Below are 24,855 nucleotides of genomic sequence, written 5' to 3'. Positions count from 1 at the left end.
TTTTTATAAAAAGTACTGATTCTGAGAAGAGTGTCGACTGAATACTTGCATTAAAAGTCCATGTACATGATGTGTGAGGTGTGATTAGAGTGTGAATTCAGGCAATAATAATAAAATGAAGTAATATCTTGTTAGGGTACTTTTTTGGTATGGAAGGAGTGGGGCAGATCAACAGCATCTGGTGCATTTCAAGGAAACCTTTCATTCACGTAGATTTTCAGTAATTGTAGAACTCGTTGCTTAATTTATTAGGAAAATTATGTCTCTGTATTTACCTGTTTTTCATTTGCACATCATATATTAAAAATTAGCAATTGAGCCCTCTAACCATGAACACTAACAGGTAGCCCTGAGGCCAGCTGCAGTACTTGTGAGCTAAATCTGCTTTTTTGGTAGTTGGAGTTGTAACTTTTCCACTGAATTGTATAATCTGCAGGAGGCCAAGGCAGCTGTGGAGGAGACAAGAGCCCTGCGAAGCAGAATTCACCTTGCAGAGGCTGCACAAAGGCAGGCCCGGGGAATAGAGATGGACTATGAAGAAGTGATTCACCTGTTAGAGGCTGAAATTGGAGAGCTGAAGGCTCAGCTCGCTGAGCATTCTGGCCAAAATAAAGTAAGCAAAGCCTGTCAGAGTTACCATGGTTTCCTTCCTGTTGTCATGTATCTTGTTTTCATTTTCTTTTCATCTGCTTTTCTAAAGTAGGTCACTGTTTGTCTTGTATTATTCAATAACTGGGATGATGTGTAGCAAAGGGGGTAATGTGAAGTGTACGAGGCTTCCTTTCACCAGACATCTTTGGGCTGGAAAAACAGGAGCTCCCAGCATATTTGGGTTATAGGTCAGCACATCTCAAGCATTAAGCATGGAATAGTTTCTGGGCTGCAGATATATTGTCTTTAAAGGACTACACCTTGCATATATTTGTATGCTTTTGTACTCATGTGAAAATGGCCTTCAGGTTTATGTTTTTGTTAGGCAAATAACACCCCTGTCCTGTTCTAAAGTAAACTTAGATTTAATCAAAATAATCATTTAAATACTACTAATCCCACCAATTTTTTTTTTTAATTGAGCCTTATATTTTAAACCCACATCATCTTCAGTGAGGCCTTTCAGAACAGGCTAAGAAATAAAATATTGGAGGCACTTTAAAATTTTTCCCTGTAACTCCTGACCTGTGTTCTAGACATGGTTTGAACAAATGCAAGCAGGTTGGCATTTTTGAAATTACCTTGTTTTTCTCATGAAAAATGGATGTGCATATGACCTGGTGAAGAAAACCTACTGAAATGTTGCCTTGTTTAATCCTGAGAATTAATTTAATATTTCAAGACATTGGAAGGTAAAGCCAAGCTCTGAGGTAAACAAGCTTGCAGAGAACAGCTTAGTAAGTCGCTGTGGCTCCCAGGGAGGAATTCCTCTCATCTGATTGTGAGTGATGAGGTGAATCACACCCTGGAAGCTCTTTCTGAACATTTGGGTGTGATGCCCCATCTTTTGTGTCAAGTGTTCTTGCAGCACTGTTTGTTTTCTAGGACTTGTATAAACAGCCAAATTTTAAGAAATTCAGAGGGTGTGGGTTGCTTTCCTGGAGGTTTGTTCCAGAGATTCTAGCTTGAATTCTTGAAATTCTGACTGACTACTTCAACACCTGTGTGGAGATTTGAACCTCTGCATTTCTTATCCAAAAGAAGCAGTATCAAGTAGGTACCAGCTCCATATTATAGCCTTTTTAGTGTGAAAGATGAGGTCCCTCACCAGCTCTTTCTCCAGAGTGGACAGTGACATTACCATAACAAAGGTGTTTGAATCAACAGATCCTTTGACATTCAGGGTGATGATGATTCTGCTGCTTTGTACAGTGTATACAAACAAATTATTTGCTTCCAGTAAAATTAATAAGTGGGTTTGGGTGATTTTTTTGGTAAGAGTTTTAGAGTAGGTTGTGAGCTTTCAGAATGATCACCTGCAGTGTGATGTAAAAGTTTATTTTTAACTACAGTGCTGTTTTCTGTATTTTGGAGAGATCTTTCTAGATCTTGTGTCCAGCAGACAGCTCAGCTAAACAGACATGCCCAGGTAGGTACATGTGAGGACTTCACTCGTGGTCCTCTCACAGGAACAGTGCCAGGCACTCTAATGAAACCCAAAGCCTCCAGGACTGGATCTAACAGGGCTCACATCCTCTGTACTGAAGGAGAGAGGGATGCATAACACTGATCAATAGGTTATACGAGTGCATGCAGAGACATCCTAGGGGGTAATTTCCTCCAAGATGTGCCATAATTACTGTAGTGGCCAAAGGATGCCAGCTAGGGGATTGAGTTTGTTCTGGCTGTTTATGGCACCCTACTGAGGGGTACTGTCACCATCAGGTTGGTATTTTTGATCCATTCATCAGTCGGTTCAAACTCTCTTCATTTTCAGCCCTATCACTTGTTGTTATCTTCCAATTTTAATTTACCTTTCTATCATTTGCCAAAATCTGTTGCAGTTTGGTGCTGATTTTCCAGCTGGTCCAGCATTCCAGTTATGAGTTTTACAGAAATGTAGAAAAGAGTGTGTTAAACATTCCAAACACTCACTTCATACCATGTCTCTGTGTGATCCATGGGAGAAAATTATTAGAATAAAAGCCATAAAATATAAAATACCTTTCCCAGGAGAACGTTCAAGACTTGAGAAAGAGGGTTACAGTGCTTGACTGCCAGCTGCGGAAATCCGAGTCTGCCAGGAAGACATTTGAGGTGGCCACTGAAAAATTGCTACAATTTGTAGAGGTAACTTTGCCTTTCATTTCTAGCAATATCTTATTTGGAAAAGGTTTGTGTTGATGTTTGTGCAGAATAAACATAGTAAAATGGCTATAAACTAGTTCACAGAGATCCTTTCATTCCTGGAAATACAGATGATGTGTAAGTGTACAGTTCCATCCAGAGGTTTACGTAATCTTTGTGTTTTGCTATACTGAACAAATGAAAATGATCAGATAATTTTTTAGACCTAAACTCTACCAATTTCTGTGAAACTCCTCAGAAGAAAAAGGCAGAAAAGCTAATATTTGATAATACTTTGGAATGTTATGAAACAGCAACAAAAAAAAGGTGATGTTGTTATATTTAGTTTGTTTAAGGGGGTTATAATATTTTGGTTTTTACTTTTGCACTTCTAGCTGGGAGACACTAGACTCTTTAATTGGCAGTCAAATCCCCCACCCCCAAATAGAACATCAAACTATTAGGTATTAACTTTTTGATGGTGTTGATTTATAAACTGATAACTTCTTGACTATGACCAACAGGTTGTGCATGAAATACTCTCTGATAACTCTACCTCCTCAACAGTTTTAAGGTAATGAAATGGCAATTATTAATAATGAAAAACGCTGCTATTGTTTCCAAGTCTCCAAAAACTGCCTTGTAGCTATTTTTTTTCCTATGCTTTTGCTGTGTAGTTCTGAGTGTCATTTTATTGAAAGAGAGGGAATGGCATGAATTATGAATTATGCTTTCAGGATACAGCTTCATTAACAACCTCTGAATTAAATTAAAACAGTTAGTAATTATATAGATATGATTGTCTGGATGTTTCCATAAAGTAATTATAATGTACTAAAGATTAGTTAAAATGCAAGGAACTTTTAACAGTGGGTTATAATTTTTTTAATATTTTTTTAGATTCTCCTAGGTGATTTTGCATCACAATGAATCCAGTAGCATATAAATAAATTGATAAAATGTGTATCCATTTACATTTGATTAATTTTCTTGTTTAAAAAGCTGCTGGGGATATTCAAGAAGATTTAAGCAGCCTTTGGTCCTTCAGAATATTGACATGATTGTGCCTATATATCCCAGATAGCATTCTATTAATATTTATGTAACAGTAAAATTGTTCAGTCTCTTTCCTGCAGTTTTGTTTGGTACAGCTCTCAAGGAAATCAAATGTATTTAAGTGAAGTGAACTGGAACGTTACTTCAAAAAACCTGTGCAGGCTCAGACCAACTAGGATATCATAGATAATCAGTGAGATGCAGTTCCCATTGGCACTGCACACAACAGTGATGTTGTCTGTTTTATAAAGTTCATAGAGTATATTTTAGTAAATGGATTTATTATCAAATACTAAGCCAAGGTGACAAGCTGACTCACTAACAGCAGAGAAGAGTTGGGTCCCATGAAGCAGTGTTCCTTCTTAAATGCTGGTATGAAAATTCCATTCAAGTTCCTTTTGTGACACCCACTGAGTCCTTGACACTGCATTTTGAGTTGTGAATGTTATTTGAATTGAACTTTCCAAATAACCTTTGTTGTTCAGCCAGGACTGCTGCTGGGGCAGACTCGCTGATTTGGTAGCGTGAATCTTTTTTGTTCATACAGTGAGAACAAAACCACTTTAGAAAAACAAGTTTACCTTTTAAAAGGAGCAATTTCCTTTATCATCTTACAAATAAACACTTACTCTTTATTCTCTTAGTGACAGGAGAGCATTGTCCACTAAAGCACTTCTGGCACGGCTGGGAAGGGTCGGACCTACTGTCACAGCAGCTCTTGCAGCAGAAGCTGGGGACCTTGCCAAGTCTGTCCGTGCCATTTTGGAAGTAGATTGTGAGTGAATGTGTCCATCTCTGTGTGCTTTGAAATCTGGTATCAGTTCATCAGCCAGGAAGATGGATAATTTCATTTAAAATTGAATGTGAGCTGGCAGAATAAATCATTCCTAGCAGAGAAGGACAGAGCAGGTTCAGTGTCAGTTCAGGACACATCTTCATCAAATTGTAATTAGAAAATGAAGTTATTCCAGAGTACATTTCTTCACAGGAAAACTTAAAGTACAAAATTAATGCAGAAATGAGGAATATGAAGATTACCAGAATCATGTAAAACAAGCAGAATTTTGTTACTTTAATGCTCTGGTTTTCATACTGGAATATTTGTAAAATGTTATTCTGCTGGATTTACATGGATATGTATCAAAGTGTTTTAATCAAGATGTTGTTGCTGTAGGGAGTGAACGTAGGCAGCAGTTCTGTTTGGAGATATCTGTGTATGTCCTCAGGTCATGAACAGAAGTCTGTTCCCATTGCTGAAAGTGATGGTAGTTCATGAGAGTTACTGTGATAAACTGCAGGAGTTGAAAATCTAAAAAACGACTTTGACTTACTGTAGAATTCCTGGTTAAGATCATTGAAACAATTGTGTATTTGGATGGTATTTGCCTCTAGTTGAGCAGACATGTCAGTTCTAATCCAGCTTAAATGAATTGATTTACAGAAATGGAACAGAAATGGTACATTACAGGAGGTTTTGGAAAGGTGGTTAATTATGGTTCCCATAATTATTATATCAAAGATTCGAAGAGCTTAGACTATATAGGAATTAATTTAGAAAGAGGCTGAAAAAATGTTTATTGAGAAAGTAAGATATGAAAAATAGGTTTTTTGATGTTTTTATTGAAGCATTTATTTATTATTCACTCTGTGGCAAAGAAAGCACAATAAGAAGATAAAATTTGTTCAAAAGTGTCCAGAATATTAGAGTTACTGGTGGAGTGAAAAGAATAACAGTGACCAGGAGAGGAGATAATTGGTTTTCCACCAGTGACAATGATAGTTCTGTCACACTGAATTGGTTTTATTACACTACACAGGAAATGGTGCAAATACAACTTTTGGTTCTAAATGCAGCTGAATTCTAACGTGTGGTTCTGTCAAACGTAATAGGTAGAATGCACGTTAGAAAGCTCTGGAGCCACAGCAGGAATCTATTTTATGAACCTGAGAATTAAAAATAGGTCTGCAGAGAAGGATTTAAAGATTGAACGTCATCTTTCTGAGTTCATTCTGATTTGGAGAGCATTACAGATAGATTTGGACTCTGACAAGCCTGGGTATGAGATTAAAGCTTTAAACCTCACTCGTTTTCTCTCTCTGTGTCAAAAAAAAAAATTGTTAAGGCAAAGGAACTATCTAATAGCATTCTGTCTGCAGTGCTCCCTGCCAGCTTCTCACTAGATGTTTCCCACGTGATCTGAAGTTTTCTTGCAGATGGGCTGTCACTGAAAGGGGGCTCTTGTGTATGTGGCATTTCGTAAATACCATACATCAAAGAGAAGAGTGTAGTAGAGACTACAGTGCAGACTGAAGGGTTTCCTTTTTCCAGGCAGGTGTCCACAACATAATAATTTGTTACTGAATTCTTAGAGAGAAAACTGGAGTTAATATTTTTGAGGTTGCTCAGCGGATCAGAATGTCTGGCTAGGCAGCCTTTGTGATACATTTTACCTTCTAAATAGAACTTTGCTTTCATTATTTGCTTCATACTTGTAAATACAAAGTAAAGGAGCCCCAGCCAAAACTCCTCTTTGATTCATTTACAATACATGTGAAACAAAATCTGGGTGCCAGGACAGAGCTGTAGAGTGTTTTTCCAACAGAAGACTGCTTCCTTTTTAAAAAATCTTCCTTGACAACCAGGTCAAAATGATATATTTATGAATTATCCACACAAACTGTCCCCTTCCTCTCTAATAGCCTGATGTTTTGCCTGAGGGAAGAGGCTTGAAGAAGTTCAGTGTATTCCTGAAAATCTTCAAGTACATATTGCCTTGTGATACTGCTGCAGGTCAGCTTTCAGCTCTGCAGGCTGTGGCAGCTCTGTGAAGGCACTTTGGTGATTCTTTAGGCAAAGACTCTAAAAAAAAACAACAGCTCATTTTCCAGGGTTTACTACTTCAGGATCCTGCAGATCCTGAAATGCAAACAATGAAGTAATAAACAGAATAATCAAGTTTATCCCTTGGAAGAGCCATTCTTCATCTTCTTTAAAGACTGTAAGCTATTTTTAGAAACCAAGCCTTGAGAGACTGTTCTGCTTTGCAGAATGTGAGCATCTCCTGAACACTTGAAATTACTTTCGTCATACAAAGGATAATAATGCCTCAGTGAAGAACTGCAGCATTTAAAAGTAGCTGCTGCCTGCACTTGGCAGACCATATGGTGCAAATCATGCTAAAAAGAATAGAGAAAGCATTTTCTTCTTTTCTATTAAAAATTTAGAAAAGGAATACACTGGGTATGGGTAATGGCCAAAAGCTGATTAACCCTGGAACATACTTATCTCCTCATCAAAGAGCAGGCAATCAGCATTTTGAAATGGGCAGTTGTATAACACAGCTTTCAAGTATTTTGGCTGCTGATTTCCTCCCTCTGCCTCTGAAACTTCTGTCCAAAAATACAATCTTGCTGTAGTTGACACAATCCCAACCATCCATATCCAGGAAGTGCTCTGAAGCCAGGTTCTCGACTCGGCAGGAACTCAAGCAGTGAATCTTGAGCTATTTTATCCCATCACGTTGCTTTAATTAGCTCTCAGCCTGGGATCTGACACAAGGCAGTCATGCTGAAGTTCACTCAAATGATCTCCAAATTAATACAAATTCCAAAAATCCTACTTACCTTACTCATATTGATCTTGCCAGTCACTGTGCATTTGATTTTGATGATCCTAAAGGCAGAAATTTTGTTGCCTGCATTTTATATTCATTTTCCTTGAGTGCTGACTAGGTAAAAGAAGAGGATGTAAACTGCTGCTGCTCAGCATCCATTAGTGCTTGTTCTCTTGATGGTTAAATTGCTTTTGATTTTTGGACAATGCTTTACATCTTTGGCATTAAAAGCTGAAATGTTGGATCTATCCATTTCTTCAGTGTAGGGATTTTTCAACTATATTGTGTTCAAATGCCAGAACCATTCCATAGTTGGGAAAGTGTCAGTCCCTTTCCATTCTTTTGACAGTGTGGGTGGAACTAAGCTATAGAGTACCAAGGCTTCACAAATAACAATTTTGCTATTTTGAAAAGAGCCAATATTGTTAAGTATTAATATTTCTTTTGTTTGTTGCAGGCCTGGTGTGTTTGTTTATTACAGCAGAATAAATGCTATATACATTTTTGCTATTTTGTTCTTGAATCTTGTATTTTATGAACACAGCAGTGCTGTAACTTTGTACAGGTAATTGGCTGTAGTTCATCAGCCAGAACATGGGCCGTTCCCCTTCCCCTTTTTCCCTGTACATGCCTGTATATCAAAGTGTAGCTGTAATTGTGGCATGGACAGGCATATCTTGGTTAACTTCTGTTTGTTTGGTTCTTGATATTAAAGATGCTGTATCTTCTTGTTTTCTTAGTATTAGACAAAATTATTTCCTGCAAGGTCCAATTTGTGGGGAGGAGTGTGAATTGAGAGAATACCTCTGACATTCTTTCAGCTGATGAGCTCTAGAACTGTGCTTTTCCTTCCTCACTGGAAGAGTTGCTTGGGAAGGAGCAGCATAATGATAACTAAAGAGATAACTGTGTATTCATTGTTCTGGCAAGGCCATAAATATTTCAGTGAATTACTGAAATCAGAAATAGAAGAGACCTGATAAATTATACAGGGTGTATCCTGAATGCAGCTGTACAGGTCCCTTTTTAATAGTTTTTGCTAGCAAAAGAATTAAAACCAGTGCTGTGTGCTTTAAAGGTAAAAAGCTTATGTTTGTCAGCTAAACATTTGCTGAGACAGTACTTCCATAGAAAATACTAATTTGGTGAAATTAATATGTATTATTCCTTTGAAACTTTTAACAACAACAAAAGAGGTGAGTTTTCCCAAAAGAGAATTTATCAACTGTTTTATTCAAAGGAAAATTTCACAGTTTTGCTAGTCCCTGAAGGTTAATTTTTTTCCCCTCCAAACAAAAATACTTAATGGGAAGATAGTTTCATTTTTGTCAAAAGTAATAATATTAAGTTACTCAATTAGCTTTTTGCTGTTGAATCTTACTTGAATTGACATTAAGAAGGAAAGATAAATCTCAGAATTACATTAATATTGAGAGATGGCCTGGTCATCTGTAGCTCCTTCTACTTGAAGAATTGTGCTGAATTTTGAGCTCCTGGGGACAGCACAGAATCTTTTGGCACAGAATATTGTCACTTTATTCCTCCTGGAATAAATACCAAATGCTGTCAGCTCCTCAGAAGCAATGCTCCAAAATCCTTTGTTCTTTACCAAGGAGATAGGAGTGCCTGTGGCATTGTCTTTGTGGCCTCCACGGCATCTAAAGACAACGTGTCACATACAGCTCTTCCCTGTGTAGCTGCAGAATCTCTCACTTTGCCTGGAATTTGGAATTCAGTCTCTTGTTTGCTCAGTCTCATCTTGTAAAGTCAGAGCAAGGCAGGACAAGATGGAGCAAGGCAGGAGTTTGGTGCTGCTCTGAGTGCAGCCCTTGGCTCAGGCTCTGGGGGACAGGGGGATTCAGCTCCCAGCTCTGCTCCATGGAAATCTCCCTGGGAACTGAGATCTGTCTCCCAGCTCAGCCTGTGCTGGGGGCTCTGGGTCCCTGCTCTCAGCCACGTGCTGGGAGTCAGGGACCCTGTGCAGAAACAGTGGCTGCAGCTACACAAACTGGTTTGTCCAAAAATTAAACTTAATTCACCAGGAAATTTTAATACTGTTTTTATTAAATTGCAGAGTGCCCATGTTACTTTTCTGATCTGTAAACTTTGCTGGTGCAACTCAGGAATAGAGTTTGGGAATTGAAATAAAACTTGGAAATTTTCCTTTTACATCTTCAGTGATGTAAACTGAGAATAACCCCAGCTTAATTTTAATTTTTCCAATACACAACATAAAATATACACAAGATGAGAAGTGTATCTGTTTCACACTATATTACTGACCTTGTTAAATTTTTGCCTTACTTTGAAAATGGGAATGTTTCATTAAAAAATTGATAGCTTTTCTGCAACTCTATAGATACATTGCAAATCAGATCACAGTAAGAAACCTGAAGGTGTACAACTTATGTACTTGCAGAAAAATTAAAGTTCAAAGTTGCATAACAGTGAAAAGGATTTCTGTAATCCTCGGGAAAAAAATCCCATCATATTTAATACAGTTTTACAAGAATGCAGTCAAGAATTTGAAAGCTTTTTCCACATAACTGTTTACTTGCAGCAAGACTTTTAATTTCCTGGAAATCATTTAAATTTCCAATTTTGCTTGCATGGTAAATAAGAATGAAGAGTTGTAACTCTGACAGTGTTCATAGAACTGTAATTTCAAAAAGAAAATCTGTCCAAGAATTTGAATATGTTTCATTGCAACAGAAAATAAGTGTTCCACTTAAGTGTAATACTGTACAGTATTGAAAATAACTCCGATATAAATCAAATTGAGTGTGCGTAAAAATTAATTTGAAAAGGGAGCACTAGACCTGTGAGACAAGTCCATTGTCTCTCCAGTCTGTAAATCTGATACAAACTGCTTTATTGACATGATTCCTACACCTTGACTAAAATTACCCCAATTTTAAAAAATAATTTGAGTCATGAAGCAGCTGACTTGCTTGTTCATAGGTAAGAACGACAAAAACTCAAGGATTTAACATAAGTCTTCTGAATTTAATATTTATGGGTTTTTTCTGATTAAGTGTCTTACTGATAGGAAATCTTGAAAGCAGCTTTTTTTTCTTCCTGGATAGTAATCTACAATTACTAGAATCTATTATTACACTAGAGATGCTATTCCTCAGCATTCTTGGGTAACTGTCGGGTTTATTAGTGACTTGTAAAAATACGTAGTTTCTGGTTTATCATTACTGTGTGTGGTATTTATGCAGTGACTTTTCATTGAGCAAAAATTCCTGGACTATGGAACAGTGTCAGGGAGCACCTTTGCACTGTCTGACCTGGAAATCTTCATTAGGAAAGGGAATGGCTGATGAGGAAGCACAGGCTGGAGCACAGAGACAGCCATAGGCTCCCGTACGGTTTTCTGAGAACATTTTACTGGGCTGGGTTTCTTGCCTTTTTTTATCGTAATTGCTGCAGTTAAGTACTGTAGGTCTGATGCAAAGTTTCAGTGCTGGATCCACATTAATTTTTTAATGCATGGTTATCCACATATTTCTAGGTAATTTAGACTTATAGCTGTGGTTTCCAGGCTGTACTTGGTCATCAACCACTGAACCGCAGAAGTCTCATGACTGATTTACAGCTTGTCTGCAGAACCTGGACTCTTTTATATTCTTTTCAATTGCAAGATTTATTATGATAATCTGGGAGAGGTTTCAAGGTTGGGTGGTGATCCCTGACTCAAAAAAAAAAAAAAAAAAAAAAAAAAAGTGAGGCTGCTAACCTGTAGCATCATCACTGATGGAATAGTAATATTTAAGTGCTTATTTGTACTTAAAAGTAGTTCCTACAATGTTACAGAAATAAGTTCTGCCAGTGCAGACAAATCAAGGCTGAATAAAAAAACAACAACAACAACCAAAAAAAACCAACCCCAAAAACAAAAGACCAAAAAATGTTTTTGCTGTTTCACCTTTGGCTGTGGTTTTGTTTGGTTTTGGTGTTATTATTGGGGTGTGAGTACAGGTGCTTTCTGACAAGCCTTAAAAACGTTCCCTAAGCCCTGTTTCTCTGGCCAGGACTGCCTTGGGTTTACAAGAAGTACTTTGAAGGAGACAAGAGAGGAGTTTTTTGGTGCATAATATAATTAAAATGTATCACTTCTGTGAACACAAGACATAAAAATGCCTTGCAAATGGGAAGCAGAAGAAATGTCCACATGTAATGTAAATTACACAAAATTGTAGAGAAGTAGCACTTGGTAGTTTGCCACCAAGGCATCAGAAAAGATTTGGCTGGGAAGGACCTCTAACAATTAGTGCATCCATGTGCCTCCAGCAACACAAATTATTAACAACTCAGACAGGTATGTTAACTCAAACAGGTAATTGTTTAGCATATCCCACTGCCTCTGTGGGCCAGCTATTGCTGTCCTTAATTATCTGTGCCACTAGAAACCTTTTCCTCTGGCTTAAATCCTCCTCACTGTGGTTAAAGCTCACTACTACTTGTCTTGACCCCTGTGGTTATTGAGAACACCCCACTGCCTCCTCTTAACTTTTAACTTTTGAAGACCATGTAGCATCTCCACCCTGTTTGCTGTTCCCCCAAATAAATGACACCAGTCTGCTGAATTCTTCCCTACACCACATCTCTCCTGGTCACTTCCTTACCTTTGTATTTCTCTGACTTCTCTCCAATTCATCAAAGTTGTGTTGAGTTCTGTACTTGAGAGCTTCCTGTGGGAGACAAAAATGGAATAAGCTTGTTTGCTTTAATATGAAATCACACCAGGTCCCAAATGGTGTTTCCTTTCCCCAGTAGCTCCATGTTACTGGTTCGTGTGAAGTTTGGGCTTTCTTCTACTCCCAGAACCAAGGGCAGCTGGGTGTGCCCACTTCCTTCTGGGCAGCTGATTATTCACACCTTGAAGACAACACTCTGCTGTTGTCGTTATTCAGCTGCACCCTGTTTATTTCAGACATTTGATCCAGTTAGTCAAGCCCTTACAAAATTTTAATCTTGTTTTTCAATGGCATTTCAAAAAAAGGTCCTTTTACCCAATGGGTTTTAAATCCTGAATTATCCCCAAGCTCCACTTCCTTGGACTAAACCCACGTTTTGAGTGTGAGTGAAGAATGACATTGTTTTCACCTAACTGGTCTTATTTGTGGGTGTTGTTACAGGGCCCAGGAACTAGACCCTGCTTGTTTAATTTGGTTTTTGAGAATCAGAACATTACAGTAATTATGGACAAGCTGAGAAGCCAGATAAAAGCTCACACTAATAAGGACAGAATAATTTTAGACCCTGATCAAATCAGAAAATACATTTAAATATCAGTTATGAACAAGTTGCATGCTGATTTATTGGTGATTGAATATGCATGTTAATCCCCATGTTTCACAGTAAGGAAAAACACAATTCAGTGTCTAAAGCTTGTATTTCAAGACAGTTCTTTAATGTGACCTAGATTTCAGAACTCTGTTGTTGCTGCTAGAAAAGCAAATTATTCTCTCTCCATTCACTTACCTTTAATGAGAAAAGATGAGTCAGCTTTTGAATAGGCACTGCCTGTCCTGACTTTCAAATCAAAACATTTTAATAATGAAAAACAAGTGATATTATTATATCTTAAAATACAGATGACCTAACAAGATTAGTGCAGTATCATTAGGATAATTTCCAGCATCTCTGAAAAAAAACGTCGTTAAAGAGCAGACCTTTAAAAGTCTATGGACTTGTTTAGTTCAGACTGTAACCCCTCTACGAAAAAATTAGTTGACTTTGTGCCTCTTCCCATACAAGTTGTATTTGCTCTTGGTAACTATGGAGACTGAAGTCAAAACTCTCCAGATTCAACAATTTTACTGGATGGTAAATACTTCCTAAATTGTCTCTCTATTAATTTCTGTTGACATAATGCTTGAAATTTTGATATATTAATCCTTCATTATAGCATGGTGTTTTGACTTAAGGGAGGAAAGAAACTTTAAAATTCTGTGTCACGGAGATGCAAATTGCTCCCAAGTTGGAGAAAACACACAGGGGAGGCAGGAATTGGTCTCGGCCCCAGATCAGTGTCTGAAAGCCAGAAAATACCCTGGTGAGACAGGAATTTATCCTTGAGGGGTCAGTCCCAGATGCGAGTCTGACATCCTTCTTTTTTGGCTGGCAGGGACAGCTCAGATTTAGTCAGCTGGTTGTGGGGAGAGGTGGATACCCCGATGTCTCCCTGGGGTATCCAGGGTGGGTCTGGGTGTCAGGGAGCTCCTGTGTCACCATTTAAGGTGACCAAAACCAAAGTCACCATTGCAGTGGAGCTGATCCAAAGCAGTGTGTGTGCTTTTGGCAGTCAGTGCTGAGTTCATTTTCTTTGAGCATCCTGAGAGATCTGGATTCATGCTGACAAGGGGGAGGGGGATGAGCAGCCCTTTGTTGGGAATCAGTGTGTGCTGAAGCTATCAGGGCTCATCTTGTCTCAGAGGGCTCGTAGGCTTTGCTGTCAGCTCCTGCAGTTGTCACATTTTTTCACTTCTCCTCAGTAGGTAGGAGTGAGAAGCTGAGGGCCAGCAGAGTTCCTTAGACATATATGGCACACCAGTGTGTTAATTTAAATGGAAAGAAGTACAGGGAAAGTTGATTGCCAAGAATGAGAGAGGAAGCTTTTTTAAAAGTGTGTTTTAAGGAGAATTTGCCAGAGGAAAATATAATTGCTTGGTGCTTATAAAGGAGACCTAAAGGAGGTACAAAATGTATGTATGGCTCAGACTAGATCTGTTACCTCATGGCATGAGGCATATGGATCATTAACTGAGAGTTGAGGGAAATTTTTGCCTTACATTAGTGATTGCTGTGGGTATTGTGTTTGGTAACAGGAATTTTCCTTTACCTGTAAATTTTACCTTTACAGTTCAGGTAAAGTTCAGTATGCTAAAATGAGGCACTTTGTGACTTTTTTTTCTCCTTCAGATGTAAAACAAAAAAGGAAATCTACCTTAGACTTTAAGAACTTTTAACATTATCTCTAAAGTATTTAAAATTATTTCTAAAGCCTCTTCTTTTACCTATGTGTAGCTACAGGCTTTTTTATATCAGGCTAAAAGGATGGCTTGAGTTGATGTATTCTTACAATTCTTGCTTAAAAAGGAAAAAATATTACTTTGGTCAGTCCTTGCTGTGAAATGAGCTGAGCACAGAGTGGTTCTGTCTCTCAGTTGTAGGTGGTTCGTGCCAGCCCCTTGTGCAGTTTAATTTCATCATCAGTGCAAAACAAGTGAGATATTACTTAGCAAGAAAGGCATATCATGTAATACTATTGCTTTTTAAATCTCAGACAATTTCTGCTCAATTCTAATTTTAGGCAGTCATTTTAATTTGTTACCAATGAATGCTTTCTAATTAAACTTGTATTTAACGATCACATGCGTCAGTGAGCAATGTGAGCTGACAGTGATGGAAGTGGGTGGATAGCACAATAGATGCTGACAAGAGAAGTTGATCCAGTAAAGAGAGGAGATGGATGAATTCCGGAGCAGAGGAATCAGGGGAGCAAGAAAGGAGGGAAACTGGGTAAAAAGAAATGGGTTCTTGGGCCATGCAGTGAGTTATTCCAGGCTATTCCTAATTACCTGGTCCTGGTGGTGAATGCCCTGTGTGCAGAGCCTTGAATTTCTGTAATAAGAATGGGTTATTCCAGGTTCTTTTTAATCAGCTGAAAGTGGCTTGTACCAATTCAGAACAAGAATGTCCTCCAGAGAGTACTTCCATGAATTTAACTTTTATTAGCCTACATGGCATTGGTGTAAAATTTCCCAGTGATGGACTGTTTCTCTAATTTAAGAATTAATAATGTGTTTCCTGTCTTCTCTTCAGCACTTTGAGATTCATAGGTATAAACAAAACTAATTTTTATTTTAATTTATACAAATATTCCTCAAAAATTACTTTGTAACTTGTAGTGTGTTCAGTCAGCAGTGGAAACAATAATGTGTTCTTGACTCATCCCAAGGACAGCATCATGTTAACAGTCAATAGTGGGAAACTGCAAAAAAAAGCCTGCAATTAATTCATAGAAAGGAATATTTTTTTTTAAATGGGAAGGGGGTGAGAAAAATTTAATGGAGAACATGCTTTTACTGTTTTTCAACCTTAGCAGGGAGGACTACCAGCCCTGTGATCCTCGGGCACTGCATTTCTCTCGCTGTGTCACCAATTGAGACTCAGCTATTGCAGCCTTTAACACTAAAATAAAACATCTTTAACTTGGCAAACTAAACAAATGGGAGCCACTGGAGGATAAGGAACACTGGTATGATTTCTTTTTCTTTCTAGCCTTTTCTGTGAAAGAGGTGGATTTCTGCATTCAGCATGTTTCTGATTTTTCTGTATCGCCTCCACCTTATTGACAGATTCTTGACCACAATAAGCCAAATAATTTGGAGGGATTGGTCACTGCATTCTTTTGTATTTTCACTGGGCAGCCAATAGCATTTTAGAAGCAGTGTAGGTGAAAAAATGCAAAAAGCAGTGTCAGATAATCAGTATGTTAAACACATTTTTAAAAAGAAATAATAAGAGCCAGTAGATTATGCAAAATCCAGTGTTTGGTCAGAAGGAGCTGGTCTGAAACCCCTCCCAGCTTTCACTATCCCTCACCTTTGAGGGTTTATGCTCTCCTGAACTAATACCTAAACAAATGTATTGCACCCATGACTGAAATGTGATAATATTGAGGGACAAGCAGCTTCACAGTGTCTTGGCCTCCTCAAAATCCGTTGTTGAACATCTAACTATCAAATGTGTGATGTGGAAAGACTTTGGAAGCCAATTTATTAGAAACATATGGAAATAAGCTTGGTTTTTTTTGATCCAAGTTGCTAAAGAATTCCTTTTTTTCTGAGAGGTGATTATTTTATATTATTTTGGCTACTACTAAGCTCCTGCACAGATTAAAATGAGCATCACTTCCTCTGTTTGCTTCTCATCTTGTTAACAGTCCAAATTGCTTGGAACCTACAGCACCTAAGAGTTACGGGAAAGTAGATAATTAGTCTTTATCTGAAAAATATGTAGTTTGGAGGTTTATTTTCTGTTGTATTTCCAGTATTCACCTTCTGAAAAGGTACATTTTTAAAGGTAATTCTTTATCCTTCTTAAAGACATATAGCAGGAACCTTTTGGCTCAGGTGGCTGTAGCTTTCACTCATTTCTGAAGACCTTCACACTGAGCAGAGTTGGTTCTAACTTTGGATTTCCTTCCTTCTTAGGTAGGAGAGGAAAATGACTTTACTAATGTCTAACCACATGTGCTGTTTGAGTTCATTCTTATTTCCTTAAATTTTAGCCAGTTGGCTGGTCATTGTTCATAAATTGCAATTGCTCTTGTATTCAAACTATTTCTAATTAACTGTACCAAGCTTTTCACAGACAAGTATTAGAATAGAAGAAAGACATTTATAACAATTTGTAATTTCAGAATTAGCAAAAAGATCTAAAAGTTGTTTGTATAATCCTTCAGCATGAAACAAACTATTTAATAACTCCTTCTAAATTGTAAATTGTAATTGTTTTAATCCAAGATTAATGAGTTTGCCAACATAGATGGGTCAATATGTTATGATTAATAGGCAGTGGGAAAACACGAGCTCATCTTTCACCATGCCCTGAATGTCCAAAGTAAGACAAATACTGTTCCTGAAGCCTGGTTTCTAGGAACAGACTGAAGGGAGACAAGCCAATCTGCCAACCATACTCTAAATCAGCAGAAGTTTCAGTTGATACTTTTTCCCAGATGTCTCCACTTGAAAACTACTGAGTCCCTCTTTGTTTTATTAAGTGACCAACAACAAAAGAAAAGAACAATTTCTTTAAAATGGAATTGGATATGTGAAAAAAAGGAATGGAATGTCCCCTCAGCAGAGTATTATTTATGAAAGGAAACATACTTGGTTTTGGGAAGAGCAGTTGAAATGATCTAAAGTGACACACAAGCAAATGCCAGAAGTGCATATTCACTTCTGAAAGCTGTTTTTCTGAACCTGGGTGTTTATTATTTAATTCAAAAACGGCAAAATACAGCTTGTATTATTGATAGCCTCAAAAAATAAAAGGCCATTTTGTGCCTGCACCCCACTGAACACTCTGGACAAACAAGGGTGGATATTTCTCCACAGATTTTTGCTTCAGCTGTGTCAAATTACAAAAGTCACAGAGGGGTTCCTCTGCTGGTCTCATAACATGATACCTCTGGTTTCATCTCTGGGATATTCCCATATTCCAGTAGCACTCAGGAGTCCAAAACCAGGCAACTTAGGACCAACAAATCAGACCTTCAGCTTTCCATCCTCTTTGCTCAATAGCTCAGAAATAGTAGCTCAGAAGAGCCAAAGGCATCTGGGATCTTAAGTAACACCTTTTCCTTTATTATTGAAGCCACATGAAGAAGGTTTAAATGTTGATAAGAGCTGAAATCGATGGCTATTGAAAAGAGATCGGAATTCAGAACCACATTTATCAAGTGGCAGAGAAAACTGGTTTTAATGTCCTTTAGCAAATCTTCTGTATCAGAAACCCTTTTAGCATGTAATTCCTGTTTCTAAAAAAACTTCATCATTTTTGAGACTCTGATACTAAATACAAATAAATTATCAGGAGATAAAGGGTATGAGCTGGCCCATACTCAAGTATGTAAAAAAGATATGTACAACTGGAAAAGTCATAAAAAGATACATAAAAAAGACATCCTTGTTTCTGTTGTTGGTCAAAGAATGGTTCATTGTGAAGCAGAATATGTCAATAATGTGTCTTTAGCATTCCAGATAGATACTACATCCCTTAAACTAGATATTAATTCCAGATACAGACTGTTCACCCATAACCGGAAGGGTATTGCAGTCATAGACCGTTTTAATGGTGGATAACAGAGGTGTGAAAAATGCTGGAAAGTAGTTTGTGTTTCACAAAAGAGTGCTTTGGGTGAATTTAGCACGTCTGGTAGGCAGTTGTCCCTAAGCACTTCTTCCAGATTCATCAGAGATGTTTGGTGCCTGCTTATAATGGAAGGAGGGTTTTAAACTCTGGCCTCAAGGCCAAAATAAAACACTTAAGGACATACTTATCTTGAACCATCTAAATAGGGCAAATCTAGATAGAATCCTACTGCACGGTGCATTTCTTTGAGCAATTCTATAGGCTCTAAATCTCTCATTTCCTTTAAGTAATTTTGTCAAAAAATAAGCAAAATAGAGCATTTTTGGATTGCAGTATTTTGATGTCAGTCAGGACTGCAGTTTTGAGTCAACTGAATCTTCCGCTGTGGTATCTGTTTTACTTTCATCTGCTGATCTCCACATATCTTTTGCTTTAATAATTTTTAACTAGATTATTTAGAGGGGAAAAAATCACCCAACAACATTACTGCAGTGTCTAGGTTTAGTAACTGCCCAAAATGAGGCTTTTCCCATAATACATGTATTTCCCCCTTTTTCCTTTAGAGGGATTATGCCATGTGCAGTGTTACTGAGAGGAGAGCACACACATTCTCTCTTGGGAACTGCAGGCAAAGTCTTCCATGTCTGTCACTTCCTACGGGTTTATAATTTGGGCTGATGCTCATCTCCTTTTTTCTGGGACCCGCAGTGTCAGTGCTGGTGCGGTTTTTGTCCCGTTAAGCCAAGGAGGTGATAAAGATCGATGAGCTCCACGTTTATCAGGTATCAGGAAAGTTCTGTTTGCCCAAGGGCTTCATTTCCTCTCAGCTTTGGATAACTTCAGAGCAGTGGTTATCCCAGCAGGCATCTCAGGGAAGGAGGAGCAGTCCCCAGGGACCCTGGCCGGCTGTAGTGCGGGGGTGCAGACAACAGCAGCCACTTCCTTGGTTGTGTTTTTCACAGAGAATTACAGACACTTCTTTGGCATTAACCCTAATTAAATGCATATACTCAGAACAAAATGCTGGTAGGTTATTGTGTATTTTGACTGAAGTGCTCTCTCTCAGGAGACCGCTCTTCCCTTTGCATGCACTATTGCTTTTGCAGTTTTACCTTTTCTTCACCTTGCAGAACGTAAATAGTCACAGGTATTTGAATAGCAAGAAGCCCTGTATTTTCTGCTGAAATGAACTAGTTTTTAAATACTGTAAATCTGTAATTTCTTAAGATGATCTATGCAGACAACTGCAGGCAAATATATTATTTATGAAGATTCATCAAATAGACTGTAGCAGTTCACAGGAGAAATTATAAATATGCAGGAAATCTGAGATTGCTGGAGTTTATGTAGGTTAAATCCTGTATACTTCAGACTGTTTTTCTGACTTTTTCAGCTCCTTTACCTCCCATTTACTCCAGGTGAGAGCTTAGCAGCCTTTCAAAGCAAGTCCTGGGACAGACAACAAATTTGACCCTGGAGGGTGTGAGAAAATAGAGCAGGAGGAAGTAGATCAAGTTATGAATGATTCATGGAGACAGCGAGCTTGGAGGAAGTGGAGATGATGTCTGGGGAAATACGATGCAAAACATGAGAGCTTCCTGGCTACCAGGGGAAATACATGAAACAGAAGTACAAATCTGAAAGGGAAGGAAAGTAATAAAGGGAACAGCACTGAAAAACTAGTGGAGAGCAAGTAAAAAATGTGGAAAATAAAAGCATTAAAAAACCTACAGATGTAGGTGGAACGTGGAAGCATATAAAGAATGGATAGGATATACAATCTAAAGCATACAAAGTCAAAAAGGCAAATAAAGCTCTGGAGATATCTCCAGAGTTTCATTTCTAGGCAAATGTATTCAGTGTTTTTGAAAAGCAGTCTTCAGTGGGTAAGGGAAGAATACAGAGCATCAGTTATTGCTACCTACATAGGGTTCTTCATTTAGAAGAGAAAAAAAGCCATAATTTTAATCAAATCACCAGTGAAAAAAGTGTAATTATGACTGATAAATGAAACAGGTGATGTAGGGGATCCATGTGAGCACAGAGCAGATGCTGGGCTTTTACTCATAATTGAGCAAATTTGTTGTCATTTATTGGGACATGCATGTTTCATGCAGGAAGAAGGAAAGGCCAGGGCAGATGGAAGCAATTGAGGGATGAATCCCATTGCCATTTAAATAGTCAGAAAATATCCATGCTGAATAAAGGTCCCATCTTTCATGGGAGAGGAAGGAAGAACCAGTGAGCATGTCTAGCATATTTATAGCTTAAAACATCCTTTTCTTCCTCCCTTCATAATGGAGTCAGAGCCTGAGAACTGCTACGCAGCATCTACCTTGTGTTTAAAGGGAAGTAACTGTGGATTATTCTCTTTGAAAGGTAGTGGGCGTCATGTTTGGAGGAACAGATTGTAAAGATCTGTTCTAAACTGAAAATGGGAAGAAGCCTGAGATAAGTGACTAATGGGGGTAAAAGTGATAGGAGAAAAAAATAAAAAAAAAAAATCAATCCAGTGGGTTTTTTCTTTTTCAAGCTGTACTGACTGATCACGGTGCTGTTCTAGTTCCGAATTCTCAAGTTCCCTTCCTGAGTTCTGGAGTTTTGGTTGCTTTGGCTCCTCACTTGGTGCCTACAGGTTTAATTCCTTCTGAGAAGGTTTGTACCAGTTCCACTGTGCCCCGTCCTGATTCAGTAGCTGTAATGAACTCTGTTTATACTGGAGAACTGAAGTTATCCCTCCCCAGACTTCTAAGAAGAACCACAGTAGAGACAAAGGTGTGACAACAGAAGAAAACCAGCCTTTTAAAAAAGACATTTAAAAAATAAACATGTGCAGTTAGGCAGTCCTGGGAGGAGGCAGCTTTCAAAGCTCAGATGGTGCGTGCAGTCCAGCACATTTTCCAAATAAAAGTTTTAAATCTGAAGCAGGCTCACAGATGGTTCTAATGAGCTGGTCTTTGAGATACACTGGGACTTGAACAAAAATAGTTTAACTCCTAAGACACTAACATTTTGAGATGAGTTTCAGGCAGAACACTTCAAGAACAATTTTTCTTGAATATTTAAATTTTATATATAGTTCTAGTCTCAAAAAACCAGTTTTTTAGGACCTTGCATCTGCCATTATATACCTTACAGTACAGTATCACAAAAGTGGGAGCATTTTTACACAGTGACTGATGCTTTTTTTCTCCAGCACTTTTCAAACCCTACAAAGAGTTAGTTTTGAGCAAATAGTTCTTTGAAAGGTAAAGATTTGTTTGGAAAACTTAATTTTTAAAGGAATATAGAGTAGTGCCCTACTAAAAGTATTATTCATCATTCTAGTAATAGAAATGTCATCAAATGATACTTATCAAAAAGTATTATCTAGTAATAAATGTATCATCAAATCATCAAAGCTAGTAGCTTTGTGGCACAGCAAGTATTTGTTAAATTGTATTGTTTTTATTATTACCTGTTACAAAAGTAGGAATTGGTTTAAAATCTTCCTATGATATTGTTTGAAATTACAGCATTGTAACTTACACTGCCTCAAAACCATGTTCTCTGTGTCACTTGAGCCTCAAGAGACTTCTTATGTCTTTATCTTCTCTTAGGTCTGCCTTATGGATGGGAAGAAGCTTATACAGCTGATGGAATCAAATATTTTATCAAGTGAGTAGTTCTGGGGTAAACGGGTCAGAGTTGAAATAGAAGCACATCAAAATAAACACATTTTCAGTCCTAGAATTAATGGAAAAATTTATTGCACATTGTACTGTATGCTGTTGTTTTTTCTAGAATATAGTGAAGATTAATTTACACAATATGGGTTTTTTTTGTTATTCCTCTAAAAGATTGAAAGAAGTGGCAAAAAACATAATTCACCTCCATTCCATATCTATCGTGATCTAGTTAATAGCAAGTTATTCTAGCTACTGAGATTTTCACGTTGTTTAATTCTTAGAGGTGCCAGAAACACAGGGGTTTGCAGGTGGATTTCTGCAGTCTCCTTAAACAGAGGAAGGGCAGCAAATAAATTACTTTAATCCCAAACTCTTCCAAAAGTCACGTAAATAACACTGAAGTTGATGCATTTACTGGCCAAGAAAAGCAGAGGTTTTTTTTCCTTTTTTTCAAGCACAGTGCTCAGTTGTCCTTGCTTCACCCCGTGCTACCTCAAACGAGATGTATTAAAGCAGACATGGCTTTTTCTGCAGAGGTTTCCAAACACTCTGTATATGATCCTGCATTCCAGCTCTAATCAAAGGGTGCCTTTTATTTTCAGGCATATGTAGGTTACTACATGAGATTTATACCAAAAAAAAAATTGTAGAAAAATAGCTTAGGAAATGAAAGTGAATTAAAAGCCAATTTCATAGTCATGGAAATAAATACAAGAGCAACTATTAAAATAGAGCACTGTTCCCTTGGGCTCTGTCTGTTCATACAGGGAGACATGATAGGACAGTTGGGAAGTTAAGGTGGATGCTGGACTCTTTTCTGGGTAATACTCTGGGTTTGCACCTGTGTAACTGGAAACTAAGCTTGAAGATAGTATTATCAAAAATAGCAAATAAAATTTAGAATCAGAATAGAAGAAATGACACATTCTTGAAGCATCTCTTCTGGGTTTTTTGGGGGGGTTTGTTCCTGTGTTTCTCATACAGATAAGTATCTCAATGACTCAGCAGAAAGCTGGATTTGCTGGATATGTGCAGACATTTCTTTCTGAGCTCTGCACTTGGATGCTGAACCATTGCAGATGTGACAAGCAGATGCTTATTAGCAACAGCAGAATCTCAGCTACTCTAGGTGGTGCAAGTCTAATTTGCAGAAAGCATCAGATGTTTTGCATCTTATCCCCACTTGCTGAAACTCACGAGTTCACATGAAAAAGCTTTTTCAGGAATTTTTGCAGATCTGACTTAGTGACTCTCTTCATTTGCTCCTGGTGACAGTGCCCAGGTTTTCCATTGCTGTTGCCTTCTGTAATCTGTCCTAAGAAGTTCTGTCTGTCAGTCTTTGTGAGGAAGGAAGGCAAGGAAAATTCATCCATTTAATTGCAGAGAAGGGTGTGAAATCGCCCTTTATGACCACTGGCTAAAAACTTCTTTTGAGTGGAATCACCACACTGAAGTGGTGTTAGAGCTCTTAATGCAGCTCATTAGAATGGAGTTAACTGAGCATTTCAATAACACTTCACTGTAATTAATATTATTTTTAACTATTTCCTTATTTTGCTTTCATCACTGTTTCCAAATGCCTTTGCAGAGTGTAAGCCAGGCTGTTTGCATGCCTGGCAATTCATACCTCTTACTACACTGTTTAATGTGTATGAAGTCAGCTGTTGAAGTTAACTGTTTGGAGCAAGGAGCAGGGCTTGCACAGACCCTTGTTTCTAACATCAAATGGTGGAGATTTCAGGGTGAAAAGTGATTTTGAAAACATCCTTCTTCTAGGAGGAACTCAGTTGAGGGACCATTTTATCAGCTGATCCTTTCCAGTAGGATTTAATCTTAATTGTTTAAATGGGAATTATCAGAATAGTTGATACTTTGCAGCTCTGGTACTAATGCTGTCACCTTCTTGTTCTCTTTGGCTGTGAATGTCAATCCTTTTATTCTATTTTAGAATCCTTTCATTCATTTTTAGTCCAGTCAAAGCCATGAGCAGCTTAAGAGTATTTCAACACTAGCCCACTTCCCTGTGTACAAATAGGAAAACATGTTAGAATTCTGAAAGTGAGGCCACAATTGAACTGGTCTTACATGTGAATTGCCATTTTTCTTACTGTGCACTGAGGATGTATAGAAGCTGCAATGGCTTTGTTTAAATCCACAGCAGCTTTACAATATGCTAAGGACAATCAAATATTATTTTAATTAGCAGTTGCCTTCAGTTCCAACATGCTTTATTGGGCCATCAGGTAGCTGAGTCCATAAATCTATACATTATAAATCTAATGCAGTAAACACCCCAGAATGGAATCTTAATAGCACATAAGCTTGAGACAGCTTGCTGTGAAATTTCCATAAATATCTCTGAAGGGGTGTAGCAATATGAGGTGCATGAGAAATCAGAGTTTAAAAGAAGCAAACCAGCTGGCTTGTGTTACACACTAAAGTGAAACCCACTTACATGAATAAGTGACATGAATAAAACATTTACATAGGGCTGAGAAGCTCCCTGTACCTACCAGGGAAAGCTGCATCTTGTCCGTGAATCCTGACCTTAGGACAACTTTTGAAATTGTCACTTTTATCCTGAAAATCATTTCAACCTCAATAAATTATTTTCAATCAACCTGGTTGTCAGGACTGCTCAGTGCTGCAAGTGTGAGAAACCACCCTTTAGACTGCTAAAACTGACCTGAGTCTGAGCTGGCCATTAAGCTCATTTGTACAGGTTTACCATGGAATAGCAAAGTGTAATGGAAGACTCTCTTGAGTTACAGCTCAGTGTGCACTGGAAAAAAGCAGGTTTAAGTGTCTTACTAAAATAAAATAAATTAACAGTTGTCAGAAGGACAAAA

The 24,855-nt window shown here is 37.9% G+C and overlaps 1 protein-coding gene across 9 annotated transcripts in view; it reads left to right on the top strand.

The window, feature by feature from the left end:
• The window catches only part of STXBP4 (syntaxin binding protein 4), a 68,344-nt gene that overhangs the window by 30,450 nt on the left and 13,039 nt on the right, over window positions 1-24,855 (top strand). For 6 of the 9 annotated variants that reach the window (XM_069032785.1, XM_069032787.1, XM_069032790.1 and 3 more), the window contains 5 exons: window positions 437-613; window positions 2,665-2,781; window positions 3,303-3,352; window positions 4,479-4,609; window positions 21,938-21,995. In XM_069032785.1, coding sequence (XP_068888886.1) covers window positions 437-613; window positions 2,665-2,781; window positions 3,303-3,352; window positions 4,479-4,609; window positions 21,938-21,995 — 533 coding nt within the window. Of the gene's footprint in view, window positions 1-436; window positions 614-2,664; window positions 2,782-3,302; window positions 3,353-4,478; window positions 4,610-21,937; window positions 21,996-22,289; window positions 22,875-24,855 lie in introns of those variants that run through there. The other 3 variants (XM_069032789.1, XM_069032792.1, XM_069032791.1) reach the window with 3 other exon arrangements.

The sequence above is a fragment of the Aphelocoma coerulescens genome, chromosome 18, assembly GCF_041296385.1.
Source record: "Aphelocoma coerulescens isolate FSJ_1873_10779 chromosome 18, UR_Acoe_1.0, whole genome shotgun sequence".
NCBI lineage: Eukaryota > Metazoa > Chordata > Aves > Passeriformes > Corvidae > Aphelocoma > Aphelocoma coerulescens.
This window is presented reverse-complemented; position numbering and strand designations above follow the sequence as displayed.